The sequence below is a fragment of the Monodelphis domestica genome, chromosome 7 (assembly GCF_027887165.1).
Source record: "Monodelphis domestica isolate mMonDom1 chromosome 7, mMonDom1.pri, whole genome shotgun sequence".
Taxonomy (NCBI): Eukaryota; Metazoa; Chordata; class Mammalia; order Didelphimorphia; family Didelphidae; genus Monodelphis; species Monodelphis domestica.
In genome coordinates this window covers 76,310,351-76,327,167 of record NC_077233.1, presented here as the reverse complement: position 1 = coordinate 76,327,167, position 16,817 = coordinate 76,310,351, and the positions used below count along the sequence as shown (strand labels likewise).

General features: G+C 36.1%; 1 protein-coding gene across 9 annotated transcripts in view; it reads right to left on the bottom strand.

Moving 5' to 3' along the window:
• Window positions 1-16,817, bottom strand: part of COBL (cordon-bleu WH2 repeat protein) — a 345,155-nt gene that overhangs the window by 232,306 nt on the left and 96,032 nt on the right. For all 9 annotated transcript variants that reach the window (XM_007500391.3, XM_056804833.1, XM_056804831.1 and 6 more), the window contains one exon: window positions 5,650-5,856. In XM_007500391.3, coding sequence (XP_007500453.2) covers window positions 5,650-5,856 — 207 coding nt within the window. The remainder of the gene's footprint in view (window positions 1-5,649; window positions 5,857-16,817) is intronic.

Genomic DNA, 16,817 nt, shown 5'->3' with positions numbered 1-16,817 from the left:
GTCAAGGACTATAAAGTACACAGCAGTGTCCAGAAAGACCATCACCATCATGGCAGAGAGGTTCTCCATCCAGAGTGAGCTCAGTATCTCAGGTTTTGGCAGGAGCTATGACAAAGCTCCCAACCTGTGCACAGCATCTGGCAGTGCTCTGAAGGAGCATCCAAGATCCCTGGGGCTGCTCCCTTCTTTTACCTACCCCAGAAGGGAAGGAACATAAGGGTCAATGCCACATAAACAACAGGTTTCTGGTTCCCTTGCAGGTTTCCCTTGGAAAGGAGACTCTCTCACTAGTTGTAAACCAGTCTCTTATTTCCTGTAGGCGCTGGGATGCCCAATGACCTCTCTCAGATCAAGGATATCCAATGACTATGGAAGAACCCTGTGAGTTATGTGAGAACTAGGACGTAAAATCTCTATACTGCTATAGGGTGTCACGCTCAGCGATTTGGACGCTCAAGAAAGTTCCACCCCACTATAAAGGAGGTAACCTCTCCTTCCATCTTCTCTTTTCAAATATATTCCAGATATTATATGTAGCTGATTATCTATATCAAAATGACATCACCTACCCCAAAGCTCAAAATATTTGCCATTCTTCCCTTACAGTTTCATTTTTTTTGGTATAAGCATTTGCTTCTCCAAAGATTTTCCCTTCACATTTGTGTTCTACTTAAGAATACTTGTTAGATGGATTCAAGAATTAATCAAATCAATTCCAGCAATATTAATTGGACAGCTCTTATGTGAAGAGGTACATGGGCTGAGTCCTGGATGACAGCTAATCAGTTATCTGTGACATCAGTAAGGCCACTTCTGCAAGTATTTCAAAGCAAATTTCTTAAGAATAGTTTAAAGACTGAATTCCCAGTCTAATTTTCCTCTCCTGATCATCATATATTACTGTGTAAAAGCCTCCGATAGACTGGGGTAGATAGATGTATGGACAAAGAAATGATACAAAACGTGTTTAGATACCACTATAGAAACACAGATTTAAGCTGGAAAGAAGAAAAGGGAGGGAAAACAAACAACCAACTGATGTCCAAAAGAGGGAGGGGCTGCCTTTGGAATTACTTAAGTCCCTTGTCCCTGACCATCTCTGAGGCTCTGTGTATCTTATATTTTTCTTATTTCCAGTGCCTTCTCTCTTTTAATTATTGCTTATTTATCCCATACACATAGCTTATTCTGCATCTATGTTAAATATTGTAGGAGCAGCATTATTGAATCATTATTCATATTCTTTATGAGCTAGCAATTATGAATGGAAGGAATATATCCAAGACACAATCATGAGTAGGTAGTGAAGTGAATGGATCAAGTACCAGCTTCAGAATCAAAAAAACCCCAGCATAAACGCTGTTTCATTTATTAGTGTAACCCCAGACACTCAACTTTTCTCACTTTCAATTTCTTCATCTACAATATGGGGATGAGAACAGCACTTAGCTCACAAGGTTATTTTGAGAACCAAATGATAAAGAGTTTTATAAACAGTAATACACTATGTAAAATGGTATTTATCCAATATTGTTATTATTAATTTATCCATGAGGCTTATGTGTTTTTACCAATTCCACTGATTAAAAGAAACAGGAAAAATGTACAAGATACTTCATGCTCAAGAGAATAAAAATCAAGATTATTATTTTAAATATGGCACAAGGATTTTAAATTTGGATCAAGGAATGTGGCTCCAGGCCACTCTTGTATTATTAAACAATATCACATGTAAATCTAAAGCCTGAAGCAAAAGCTTACACCAGCAGAATCTATCATCACCACAACCTACTTAAGGTGGGCTGTTTGTTGCCTTCTTGAGATTCACTTATCTGACAGGAGACCTTGGGGAGGTTTTCCCTGTTTTCTTTTTCATAACATTGAAGAAATAAAAATGTTTTTTTTAAAAGGCTTCCAACAATTTCTCCAGAGTCACATCTTGCTGCAGTACTAGACCCCTGAATTCTATAGAAATATCTTGTTCCTGACTGTAAAAGCTCATAGAAGCAAAAAGAAGCATTTAAAAATATTTTGAGGTCTTTCTTTTCTTGTGAGGGCAGGCATTCTGCACTTTCCCAAACTCTGAGGTTTCTTTTATTTATAAAGTGAGATGCATTTCAAAAATTTAAAATGATATAAGCAACACCTTTCCTGCTTTTTAAAAATCAGTCTTTGAACACTGAGCAAAAAAGACACTGCTTTAGGTCTTAGATTTTGTTCTACAATGATATATTCAATTCATCTATCAGTGGCATAAAAGCAGGGAGAGAGTAATACCACCACTACCACACCATTATCCATTATCTGTATGTCAATGGAGTGCCAAATACCACTGGAAAGACAAGCAGCATACTTAAATTAATTTGTACAACAATACACCAAACACCTGACTAGATACTATGGTAAATAGGGGGAATTAGGAGGAGTAGCAGATAGAGTGTCAGGCCTGGGTCAGAAAGACCTGAGTTCAAATAAAACCTTGAACACATATTAACTGTGTGACCCTAGACAAGTCACTTAACCTAATTACCTCAGTTTCCTCATCTGTACAATAAGCTAGAGAAGGAAATAGCAAACCACCCTAGCATCTTTGCCAAGAAAACTAAATGAGGTCTTTACAAAAAGTGGGACACAACTGAACAACAACCTGAAATATAATCATTAATACCTTTCTATTTCCAATTAAAATAAAAGCACTAAAAATAAAGTTGGATCAAGAAATTGAAAAAAAAATCAATAAATTTGTAACTGAGGATTAATCATCAATTAAGAAGTATTTACAACGTGGTTACTATTTGCCAGGCACTGGGGATACAAAGACAAAAATGAAACATTCTCTTCCTAAAGGAAGCATACAGCCTTTAAAATCAGATCTTAGGATGTTATGTCATTAGCTATTCTTGACCTAATTTCCTCTTCTGAATAATGAAAGGTCAGAAATTCTGAACTAGAATACATGAACTTATATTTTTAATATTCTGATGACTGTATTTCAATGTATCTGGCTTCCTTTGTAATGCCAGCTATTTTATTTTGGGCATTTAAATATACTACTCTAAGAAAATGTCTACTACCTTCTTAACCTCTTCCCAACACACGTCTTGTATGTGTCCCCGTATTCTCCCCGAATCCCCCGAAATCCACTCATCCAGGCTCTCATCACCTTCCACTTGGGCTATTTTTATAACCTTCTTATTGGTCCCATTGCCTTTAGTCGCTTTTCACTCCAGTCTCTCTTCCATTCACCTTACCAAGGTGACAAAAAACAACAACAAACAACCCTTTACCTTCCATCTTAGAAGCAATGCCATGAATTGATTGCAAGGCAAAAGAGCAATAAAGGCTATATAATAGGGATTAAGTGATTTGCCCAGAGTCACACAGGCAGGAAGTGTCTGGAGCCAAATTTGAACCTAGGACCTCCTGTCTCTAAGCCTGGCTCTCAATCTACTCAGACATCTGGCTGCCCCACAAGGTGGCTTTTCTAAACAGGAGTTTTTAATGCTATTACCTGCAGAGAAAAGGCTTGATTCTTCTGCTAAGCATTTAGAACTCTTCAAAAGTGAGTCTTTTCTCCATCTCACTCTTTAGTTCTTTTTATGAATTCTACAGTCCATCTACACTGACTGACCTACTGATCTGTTCCACAAACTTAACACTCCATCTCCAGCATTCATGCCTTTGCCTCCTGCCTAGAATGTTCTGCCTCCTCATTTCTGTTTCTCAGTATCCCTGGCTTCCTTCAAGACTCAGTTCAAATCTCACTACAGAAGCCTTTCTTCATCCCTCCAAGGCTCCTAGTGGCTAGTGCTTTTCTCTCCAAGATTATTTTCCATCTACTTTGTATATATCTGAGAAGTATCTAGTTATTTACACATTGTCTTTCCAGTTAGAATAGGAGCTTCTTGAGATCAGAGATGGTTTTTGCCTTTCTTTGCTTTCCCAGAATTTAGCACAATGCCTACGACATAGTAAACATTAATAAATTACTTGACTCAACTATGGAGTACATTTTTTTATTATATATGCATACAATTGACCATTTTTTCCTTTTTTGTGAGCTGAAAAAAGTCCTCTTACATTTTTTATTATATAAAGGTCATGAAAATAAGGTTACAACTTTCTAGGTATGGCAATATTCTAATATAAAATTGCTTTTTCAATTTTTAAAGTATATTTTTAATTTGATTTTTCCCTAAAACATGGGAAATATATATTCTAATTGTATTTTATCCTTGCCTAATTACGTCCGAGCATCATTTAAAAATATTTATATCATCATTATAATAGGTTGCATTTATAAAACACTTATAATTTTACAAAGCAATATATGATGATCTCATCTGATTCTCATTACTGCCCTGAGAGATAGGTGTTATTTTGTCCTCATTTTACAGATGAAGAAACTGAGGCAAAGAGAGTTTAAATGACTTGCCTGGAGTCACACAGCTAGTTTCTGAGGCTGTATATGAATTTAGGTCTTCCTGACTCTGGGCCCAGTATTCAACCTATTGTATCATATAGTTGATCAATTTTAGACCTGATAGTGTCAAAATAACATGTCAATAATCGTTCCAAAACAACAGGATTGATACTTTGAATAGGGACTGGATCAGATAATTCTAAAGTCCTTTCTTAACCTAAAGCTATTGATTCAACAGAGTTTGTTCAAGTCCCTTGGCTCTGGAAATACTCTGATTAAACACTGGCAGTCTGTTTATGAAATTTCTTTTGTTTTTGCTTCCCTACCAGTAAATGGATACATAGCCTAAAAAAAGCCATACGATTCTTTTTCTTGTGATGAATTTCTTTTTTAAAATAGTTTTTTATGGATCCTTTGTTTTATTTCATCTAAATTATTGATGACATTAAATTCAACATATTCTGAGTTTAAATGAAGAAAGCTTCAAATTAGGGGCAGTAAAGTACATAAAAATAATAAATAACCTTGTAGCCATTCATAATAAAATAAAAATTTTAGAAGATTAATGTCTGACACTTGGTAGAATAGTCTTGAATAGTTTGAATAAACTTGAACTAAAGGGTACCTCATCCTGGTAGTTCAGAGGATGGTGAAATTTAGTAGCCAGACTCTTGTACAAAGTAGATATGACTTTATCCCTGGTGAAACCACTCTAAAGATACTAAGTATTGAGTTATATGTATACCTATTTTATATTTATGCCCACTGTAACCCAGTAAATTATATACTTCTATAGGGAAAAGGATTATTTTGTTTTCATCTTTGTGTCTCCATCACCTAACACAATAACACAATAGCACATAACAGGTGCCTAACAAGTATTAAAATGAGTCGCTTTCTTGAGACTGTCCATTTTGGCCTTGAATTTATCCCTAGTCCAAAGGTAGTGATAGAGTAGGTGGATTTTCAGTTGCTGAGCATTAACATCTTTATCTCCGAGTTGTCAAAGAGATTTCTGCTTCAACCCTCTGCCATGTACTTATCCAACAGGAAGAACTTTTCAATCTGAATCTCCTTATTTCTCATGGGTTCATATGCCCCATGGCAAAGAAAGATAATCCAGATCTATTTAGAGAAGAACTAAACACCGTACGCCCTCCTAGATGCAGAGTGTTAACCATTTTTTTAATCCATACCAAACGATTCAGGGACCCACAAATTCTCACCTCCCATTGACAGCACTCTTTATTTCCACTCCATTGGGCAAAACCACATTGACATCCACCATGCTGCTCCTCAGGTTTTCTTTCATGTTGACAAGATTCTGCTGAGGGAGGATTCCCAAGTCTCTGTTTGATTTCTGACCACTATGGATATTTGGAGTCGTAGCTGGCTTTCCAGGAGGAGGGGGAGCTCGAGCTTTCATCTTCCTCCTTGAATACAGAAGACAAAGAAAATAATCAGCAATGTTACCTTTTATCCCCATCCTGACATAATCCAAAGACTAAAGGGGGTATAGTGAAAAGAGTATTGGCCTGGGAAATGGGAGAGTTGGGTTCTAATCCTAGTTCTGCCTCTAGCTAAGATCAGACCCCAGTCACATCATTTCCACCTCTCAGTTTCAGTTCTTTCATCTATAAAATAAAGGGATTAGATTAGATGGTTTCTAAGGTCTCTTTCATCTCTAACATTCTTCTTCCTGAGACAGCTAGATGATACAATGGAGAGAGAGCTAGACCCAGAAAGAGTCAGGAAGATTTCATTGACCTCACACACTTAATAGTAGCAGTGTGACCCTGGGCAAGTCAGTCTCAATGTCCTCATCTGAAAAATAAGGACGTTAATAATGATATTACAAATTTCCCAGGTTTGTTGTGAGGTTCAAATGAGATAATGGTAAAATGCTTAATACAGTGTCTAGCAGGTAACAAGCACTATTTAAAGGTTATGCTGGTGATTATTCTGAGTATAAAATGAGATATTTGTGACATGCTCAACAAACTTTAAAGCACTTCATAAATGCTAGAGGTTATTATTATCTTATGGATTTTATAAACAAAGTTAGAAGTTTTATTAGCAAATGACAAGAAGCTTTTTGATACAGCAACAATTCACTACTCCCTACAACTCACAGAATCTCAGAGATGGGACTTTAGAAGGCTAGGTCAACCCATACTTGAGGTAAGAATCACTCCCATACAAAGTGCCAAGCAAATGTTCATCCAGCCCATAAATGAAGACATTAGAAATTAGTTTAAATCTTTCTTGTTTTACAGATGATGAAACTGAGGCCCATAGGGAGGCAAAGTTACTGTCCTTAGGTTTGCTGAAAAATACTGGGAAAACTGTACCAGAAATCAAATCTCCTGCATCCCTGTTAAGCAATTTTTTTTCCTATCACATTATATATATATATATATATATATATTCCATTAATACTTGAGGAATCATGTAAATGATTTGCAAGATCTTTTTTAAAAAATCTATTTTAAAATATTTGATTATTTATTATTTCATTCTATGGTGACAATTTCCTTGTCAGATAAAGAGAAGAGGCAAAACATTTAACAGTTAAGAAAATAACATTAGATTTGGTTGGAGGTCAAGGAGCTACATACAGCTACTTAGTACCTTTGTGCCTCCAGGCAAATCTCTTAACCTCACTCTACCTTAGTTCCTCATATATTAAATGAACATGAGGATTGAACTCGATGACCCCCTAAAGCCTCTTCCAACTTAAGCTAGGATTCTATGAATGAGCCAACCCAGTTACACAATTAATTAATAGCAATTGGGACCAAAGATAGGAGCTAATGTTCTTTTTCTTTCTCCATCAAAAGGAATGTTAAAAATAAATAATAGAAACAATTCTCATTGATACTAGAATATTTTTATGCAGTGGATATACCAGCATGGTTATATATTATATAAGCTACAATGAATCAGAATAATAAAGTCAAGTTGTATTCTATAACTATACGAACAGTTGAGATGGTGGTTTACAGCCTAGAAATGTGATGAATTACACTGCACACAAGCAGAATTATGAATAAGTAAATATTTGTTCAAATTTGATTGAGTCAGTCACTAAATATTTGACTGTCTACTATGTACACAATATTATGCTGCTCTAAAGTGAGTAATGATTTCTTATCATTCTCTTGCCCTAAAATCATTAGATCCTGTTGATATTTTCCTCAAAATGTCACCCATATACCCATTTCTTTATATTCCCACCACTTCAGTATAAACCTTCATCAAATTATTCTTATATTCTCCCCTCCTGAGGAGCAACTGCCCTTCCAGTTTCTAATTAATTTGACACACCAAATTGTCCTTGCTAAAATAGCGCTTTTCAAAGGCCATTTTCCAAGTGATAAATCCTCGAAGATTCTGTCCTCAGCTTTCTCGTCTTTCTTCTCAGGAGCCCCATTAGCTCCCATGGGTTTAACAAGGCAGATGACTCCTACATCTATATATCCAAACCTCAATTATCCTCTGCTTTCAAATCTATATCTTCTCTTCTTGGAGCACCCATTCTGTATCCTCCCTGTGAAGTCTTACCTGCTACATAAGGTCTTTAAAAGGAGGACCCAGTGAGATAATGTATATAGAAGGAAATTTTTGTAAATATTTAATGGATACATGGTCAACTCATTTTCCAAAACCCCTAGACCTTACAAATCATTCCTAGCTCTGAATTCAGGTACCACTTATTTATCTATATTGTTCATTCACATTTAACATATGCTATTTGGAATATCTGTCCCATCTGTAAAATAAATAAATATATATTCCTTTTTATAAGGGTGTGTGTGTGTTATGTGGGCAGGACTTGTCTCACTTTTGTCTTTCTGTCCTCATTGCCAATTGTTGCCTGGCACACGGTTGGCATTGTTGATCAATTCTATGGTACACCCTTTGGCATAGAAGATTTGTGCAGGACACACCCTGACAGGACAGAGTCATCTCCCAAAAGGGAAGATTCCCAACAGGGCACAATTTTTGCCCACACACCCACCCACCCACTGGATCCCATAATATTTCCCTAATGAAACATCTTCCTTAATTCCTGAAATGACTCTTTTATTCCTTAGTCTCCCTCTCCTTAACTCTATTATTCTACCTCTGTGTGGTTTTATGCCTACTGTAGGCATCTACATCAGCAATGTAGATGCTTGTTTCTGTGGTGGAAACACTCAATTATTCTGGCTGCAAGCACTCCTTTCCCCCTTCATAATGGAATTTCATTACCTTCCCAGCATGTTGACATATTGCATTTTAAAATTGTCGTCTAATTTAAGCCTACCAATAGCCCTGTAAAATATATAATGAAATTACTATTATTCTCATAACCGGATTAGAAAACCTAGGTTTGAAGAGTTTAATTGCTCAGGATCACACAACTGGTGAATTCTTCTCATTCCACCTGTAGCCTTTCTGAATCCAAATTCACTGTCCTTTGCAATTTATGGAACTCCCAGGAATGTCCAAGGGTTGGGAAAATAGTTGGTGTTCAATAAACAACACTGATTAATCCATTAATTGCTTAGGGCAGGAATTTCTCAGAACCCCATTGATCTCGATTCTTCCAATTTACTTAGTTTATATTCAAGGGTGCAAACAGGTTTTCTGATAAAGTGCATTAAGGAAACCAATAAGAATTATGGAATGGACTAAGTCATTGGTATCATAATTCAGGCTATAAAAGAATTGCTGTTCAGTCCTCTCCAAGTCTTCCTGATCCCAAGGACCACGCCAGGTCCTTCTAGCTTTCACAATCTCCTGACGTCTGTCCAAATTCATGTTCATTGTTTCTATGACACTATTCGTGTCCATCGCTGCTTATTCTCTTCTACTTTTGCATTCAATCTTTTCCTACAACAGGAATTTTTTACAATAATTCTTGTCTTTTGATTATATGGCCAAAGTATTTAAGCTACAGCATCAGAATTTGACCTTCCAGTGAAGAATCTGAACTGATTTCTTTAAATATACACTCAAAATGGCACTTTGGATTCTTGTTAATTAAGATGATATATTTGTTAAATAAAATGCTGCTGACTTTGAACTAAGAGATAGATTCAGTTTATGTCAGTCTAATTAATTTTTTATTGTTAAACTGAGTTAGGATTAATAAGTTTGTGACCATAGTTAGCAAAGGGATGGCATTAATGCCCATTTTATGAGATATAAAACTTAGTACAGTCATCAGTACCCAAAGCCAGGTTTTCTTTGAGAGATGCCTATGAATCTATCTGGAACTTGCTATGAGGCAGAGAAAAATCTAATCCCCGCTTTTAGACATCCTAAAAGTGAACACAAAAAGCTGCTGTAGCACATCTAAGATGCTATAAAAGTACACAAATCACTGGCTAGTCAAATGATATACCATCTATTCCCAACAGGCTTTTTAAAAAATCTGTTCTGCCACTCCCAAGAGTTATTTATAAAATAAAAGTATTTCTACTATTTCATGTCATCAATCTAGTGAGATTGCTTGGAATGTTACTTAAGTTGTCTCACATATGTCTAGGTTAAGAGTCTGGTCTATATGTTAATTATATTAATGTATGAATTTGTACACAAGTAATAACTGGCATTGATACAGCTCTTTCCATTTTACAAAGAACTTCACATAATTTATCACCTTTGATCCAAACAACCCTGTGAGATAAATTCTATAGATATAAGTATAACAGATCAGGAAACAGGTCAACAGAGTTTAAGTGGCTTGCCCAAATGCAGAACTAAGAAGTTTCTGATGGGAGATTCATACTTAAGTCTTCCTAAGTCCAGCACTATATCTACTATTCTATAAGGAGACAGCTTCTTACACCATGGCTAACAGTGTCTTGACAGTTCCAAATTGGGTTTTTTAAATTTCCAGGAATAAAGAGCATGACTATATACACTAAGAGAAATACAAAGTGAGATACACATATTGTATATGATTCTGTGTGTATATATATATATATATATATATATATATATACATCTACATACTGTGAAGATTAAATTTAACTCTCCCCTGATAGTGAAAATTAAATTGTAATCCCTGCCTATTTTTGGATTTAATCACCAAAAGTGTAAACACCGTACTTAAAAGTTGAGTAGGGAGATCTGCCCATTTTTAGATCTAATCACCAAAGGTTTATACAACACATTCACACTTGAGTGGGGGAGGTCTGTGACCCATGTGTGCAATAGGTGAAGAATCAAAATTAAACTAACTGCCCCTGGGCAGTCATAAACTGTGATTAGTAGACATAAAATTAGGGGAAGGCACAGGAAGTGACGCAAAGGAAAGTGTCTTTAAAAGGGAGATACAATTTCCTGAGTCAGTTCTACTTGGAGTGGAGGCTAAAGAAGAATCTGCTGACTGGACCTGAGACCCTGTTCCGGGTGAGACTGCTCTTAAATCTCTTCCTTTGGAATGAAATGTGGTGAGTGAGAAGGCTGACTCCTTTCCTGGATATATTTCTGAAGAAACTAGCCTCAGAAGAGACCTACCTCTTGAGAGACTTTTCCCCAGGTCTTCAGTTTTGCCAAGGCCAGCTGAAACTAACTCTCCCAGTCTAGGTTGAGCCAGGGGCTGGGAGTAAATTACTTAGTGCTTAGTCTAGATATCTTACCCTATCCTCTCTCTGATTTTCTTACTTCACTCTTTCTATATTTTGTAAATAAATTATAAATAAATCTCTTTGGAATTAATATAAATTCCTGGTGACCCTACATTTAAATATAATCCAGTCCAACCTTTTAATAAATAACTCCTTTTTTCCTCTCACAATACAGAGCATACTACAGTTTATAGTTAGCTAAAAAAAGACAACTAAAGATCCACCATTCCAAATATCAAGAAGTTTGATATATATTTTTTTATTAACTTATATTTGTATATTATAGGGAAATTCCCACCAGGTATCTCCCACCTTCTCACATTAAGGAAGACATCATTTAATACTATGTCCTTCTTGTTTCTATTTGTCAGTTCTTTCTCTGGAGGTGGACATATATACACAAGTCATTCTTCAAACTTTCTTTTGCTGAATATAATGTTCTCTTGGTTCCGATTGTTTCACTCTTAATAATTTCAGGTAGGTTTTCCCATTTTTAAAAAAATTAACCTGTTTGTCATTTCTTATTGTGTAGTAGTTTTCTATCATAATCATATTCCATAACTTTTTAAATTATTCCCCAGTTGTTGGGCATCCCCTCAATTTCCAGGGTTGTTTTTTTTTTTTGCTATAAAAATACTTCTATAAAAGAGGCTACTGTAAATAACATAGAATATATAGGGTTCTTTTCCTTTTTCCCTTATCACCTTAGGAAATAAACTTAATAGTGGTAATTTCTGGGTCAAAAGCTATATCTATATATAGATATAGATATATAGATATATAGATATAGATAATAGATTAAGGTGTGTAACTTTCTGGACATTGATACTGTCAAGATATAGTCATAATACAAGTGTGAATCAGTCATTCAATAAACATTTATTAAGAGCCTACTCTGAGGAAGGCACTGTGTTGAGCCCTGAAAGTGCTTTATGACAGTCTAAGCACACCATTGATTTGCATCCATGCTCCAAAACCCCGAGTCAAATCAATAACATATGAACTAAATTTATTATCTGTGGGGATCTATTATTATTTCCTTATAAGCAAAGGAAGGCACACCCTGAAAACCATGGATGCAATCAATACAAGCCCACTTTAGGAAAATAAAAATAAATGAAATGATTAGATGATTTACCTGAAACTCAAGATTCTTACCTGTCTATCAATGCTCTCTGCATCTTTCCAAGCACAAAGGGTCAGACACAACAACCACTTAAGCAAAAATAATAAGAAACTTTTTGCACCATGCCTCCTTTCCATTGCTGATTCCAAAACAAAACATATCCTGGCTGCTTTGAATTAGCAAGTTTGCATGCACAGAGATTGCCCTTAACTCTCTTACTAGAAGCTAGCATTGCCACAAACCCTCAGGATAGCACATGGAAATAATGATCATCAAAATAAAATGCTCTCAGTTTTAAGGGTCATCAACTCTTTATTATCATTCTCATTACTGTTGCCATTAAATTTATTGGGCTTACTTATCTACTCAAGAATTGTGCTCTATTAAGTCCTTACAAGAAGAGCTTCAGAAGAAAATTGAGAAATGGATCCCCCAAATCCCTTAGAAGAAAAGAAAACTATGCTCCTAATTGGGGACAGGGGTAACCTGGCTTGAAAGGGCAGTATCCGATATCTAGGACATGTGGCAAGGAACTCAATGACTGTTTCCAATGTACTGAAGTGTTCCTCTTACTATTTTTTTCCAAGAGATGTTTCCTTCTTTGTCCTTGTATCCTCAATTCTACCTAGAATACTGCCTAGCAGACAGTCACTTAAATATTAGTTGATTAAACTCAGGAGTGAAGCTCAGCACAAACACAGGTAAGGGGGCTTCTGCTTCTGGTATTTAAGATAGAAAAGAGAAGAAATGCTCTGGGCCTACCCCATCCCAATTCCAACAACAACAACAACAACAACTTCAGAATGAATTCTGGAGCAGCAGAACCAATAAATGAAAGGGTGAAGCAGCCAGGATGATCTGGAAAGATAGCAGGAAGAATTTATTTCACTGGGGTAGGAGGGGAGATCAATATGGCCCAGGTAGCCCCTGGGGGAACTCAGGAGTAGAATCCAGCTCAGTTCAGCACAGGCAGCATTTGAACAAAATAACTTCAGGCTGCCCCATTGATTTGCATACTGGAGGACCCAAATGCAACAGGGAGACCCCAAGCACCAGAGCTTACCAAAATACAAGCTTAGGACAGTACATCCTCTACTCCAAGAATAGAGCTGAACTGCAATACATAGGCAAGGTCATTACATAGTCTGGGAAAATGAGCCAAATCAAAGAAAAAAATCTGAACTTAGAAAATTACTTTAGTGACAGGGATGATCAAAATACAAACTCAGGAGACAACAATGCCAAAATGGAAAATTATGAAACATCAAAGAAAAGTTTAAAAAGGAATTAGGTCCAAAAAGGAGATAAAAAAATCACACAATAAAAGAAGTGAAAGAAAAATGGGGAATGAAAATAAGCAAAAATTCACTGAAGAAAGCAACTCCCTCCAAAATAAAATTGGCCAAGTGGGAAAGGAAGCACAAAACAAACAAACAAAATTGGAGAAAACAATTTCTTAAAAAAGTATAACTGACCCAATAGAAAAGGAAGCACAAAAGCTCAATGAAGAAAATAACAACCCAAAAATGAGAAATGGAAGCTAATGACTCCATAAGCCAACTGAAAACAATAAAACAAATTCTAAAGAATGAAAATTTAGAACAAATAACAAATAAGGGGGAGAGCACAATTATCATCCATAGGCATGACTATCTCTAGTTACTTTCAGATGAACTTGGGATGCATAGACAGATTTGAGGATCCATTTCTTTGGGATCTATTCATTTGGATGGGGGGGGTAATGTCATCTTTATTTTCACTCTTATCTAACTGAAAGTTAGCATTCCCTTTGATTATGAATTAAAAAATAAACGTGAGAAGAGACCAAGAGGATTTAGTAAACTGTCAAAGGGGTAGATGACTCAAAAATAGGTCAAGAACTTCTTTTTTAGATTAAGCCAAGGCAATAGGAATAGGCCCGGTTACCATCACAGATGACTTTCCATGGCTTCTTATGTCTCCTACCCTACATTTGATATATAGGAATATTCTCCTGAGAGCTAGATAGTAGGCAACTGGTTAGGGGCCCGAGAGAATCAAGGCTACCCCTGAATTCCATAATTTGCCTTTTCCTCTGAGCTATATTAGGGAGAACAGATGGTCAAATAGGTCTGAATACATCTGAAGTTCCATATTTATATCCTCTGTACCAAGTGTTGAGACCAGAAAGAATTCATTCTGAAAATTCTCACAAGATAATTAATAAACAATAAAAGCACCAGGAGAATGATAAACTTTAGAAATGCATTACTTGCCATGTTTTCTCATTACTTCCTCATTACTACACAAAAGTTTGGATCTATTTACCTTTAAAAAAGATATCCAAGAATAAAGGACAATTAAAAAATGGTTCACATGGAGAGTTGTTTTGTCTAATTCTTGGTAGAAAGTTATGTCCATTGAGGCAGTATATTTAATAGAATTCTGAAATAAAGAATGAAATTATCTAAAAAAATTAGGATATAGTTGAATCTGGGATTTCAATGATATACGAAATGCATTGATAATGATGATGGTAATACTATCTAGCAATTATATAGTGTTATGGTTCGTAAAGCTCTTTATTTTGGTTAACTCCTTTGATCCTAATGACAACTCTTGGGAGAAGGTGCTAGTATTTTCATTTTACAAATGGGGAAACTGAAAGAGGGTAAGTGACTTGCCCAGAGTCACATGGCTTTTAAGTGTCTAAGGCAGAATTTGAACTCAGGTTTTCTTGAATCCTGCACCAAAGTATTTACCACACTATGGGAGATCACCACCAACTCTGTCTAGAATACTTATAAGTTAAGTGATTTGTCAGAATTATGTGTTTTCCTAGTGATTCCCCTTGAATGCCTGTCATGTTGTGCTTACAATTATTTATTCTCGAACTACCACTTTCAAGGGTTCAGAGAGATAATATTAAGAGAGATGCTGGATGGCTCAATAGAAAGAGCAAGGAATGGAGAAGAGAAGCATTAAGGGAGAATGCAGTCCTCTTTCTATTCTGCTATGATTAGTTTATCTAATAGTTCAACATCATAGTGGGGAATCTGTCTTTGTTTTAACCTCATACTCAATGGGAATTTGTCTGGCCACTCAAAAGTGTTTTTTAATTATTATTAGAAATATGCTCAATCCCAACAAATAGGTTTAGTCTCCTAGACTTTTGAATCTCAGTTATAATTGGAAATCTGTACCTGACCATCCCACCACCCCTTTGGCTGCTCTAGAAAAGTTGGGTAGCTGTCTCTCTCTGTTCAATGCCTACTTTCCATGAATCCCATCTCCCATCAAAAGTCTGAAAAGCTAGAGAATAATCTCCCTGAGGACAAAGGACCGTCTCTTCATACTTCTTTCTATTCTACACAGAACTTATTATAATGCCAATAAATATTTGTGGATTTGATGCTATTTGGGAATTGCATAATGGGAACCAAAGTGAAAATACATCTCCCTTCATGGAAATATGCTTTGCTGATAAAATTAGGAGAACAATATCCAAGATGATGCCAAGAATATGGGAGGATTTAACAAGTGCTTTGGAATATTCCAAGGCTGATACCAAAAACGTTGAAAAAATTCAGCACCAAGGACTTTAGACCAGAAAACTTTGTAACTAAAAATGAAAAAAAATATTTTGAGTTGGAAAAGAGCTCTCATTAAGAAATGATAAAATAACAAGCCTGGAAGCAATGAAGGAAAGGTGGGGATGATCTGAATAATGAACTCCTAATAAATTAAATCAGTCTTCAGATGCAACTTGGTTTTCATTACCACTCAATACAAAAAGAATAGGAATAGAGTTAAAACTGAGGTAAAGGGAACTAGAGTTAGACCCTAGAAAATGTCTTTTTTTTAAATTAAATACTCCAAACTAAAACAGAGGTGGAAGAACATTCTTCTCTGGAGATTTCTAATAAGGAAGACTATTAACTCTGTGTGTGTGTGTGTGTGTGTGTGTGTGTGTGTGTGTGTGTGTGTTTAATTAAGTTCTGTCTGGATGCTTGATGGAAGAAGCATTCAGCTGGAACAAAGGTTCTATACCTATTCTCCCACACCTCCTTTTTGTCTAGCATGAGCCCCAGTCAAGTCACTGTCATGTATACGTGCCCAATCAGGCTAGACAGGCAGCATTACTCGATGACCTGAAATACAGCCTAAATGCAAAGATGAGTCAGACACTGGGAAGCACCGCCATGTTTGCTTTTCATGTATTTTATAAAACAAGGGCGATGGACTTCTAATGGGGTAGGCTGAACTCCACAGATGGGTCAGGGCAAGAGAGAGATGGGAAGAAAGGAAAAGAGGGGTGGGTAAAAAGGGGAGGGGAGAGAGAGAGGGGAGAGAGAGAGAGAGAGAGAGAGAGATAGAGAGAGATAATGTTTTTATTAAGAAATTCCCTGTTTTTATGTATAGGGACAAGTTAATGAATCCAGAAGGGCTTCAGGATTTTCCACTTATCAGGAGAATAAACTACATCTCACTATAACTAAGTTCTCCTAAGAAAAAATTCAAAGAGAGGGCTTGAGGTGACAAACTGATCTGAGTTCTTTCTTTTGGTTCAAAATAATCAGTGAAGAGGATCTGCCAGAATTTCAGGACAGCCAGCATTTATTAAGCAACTACTACGTGCCTACCTCTAACAAGAGTTAGTTAGCAT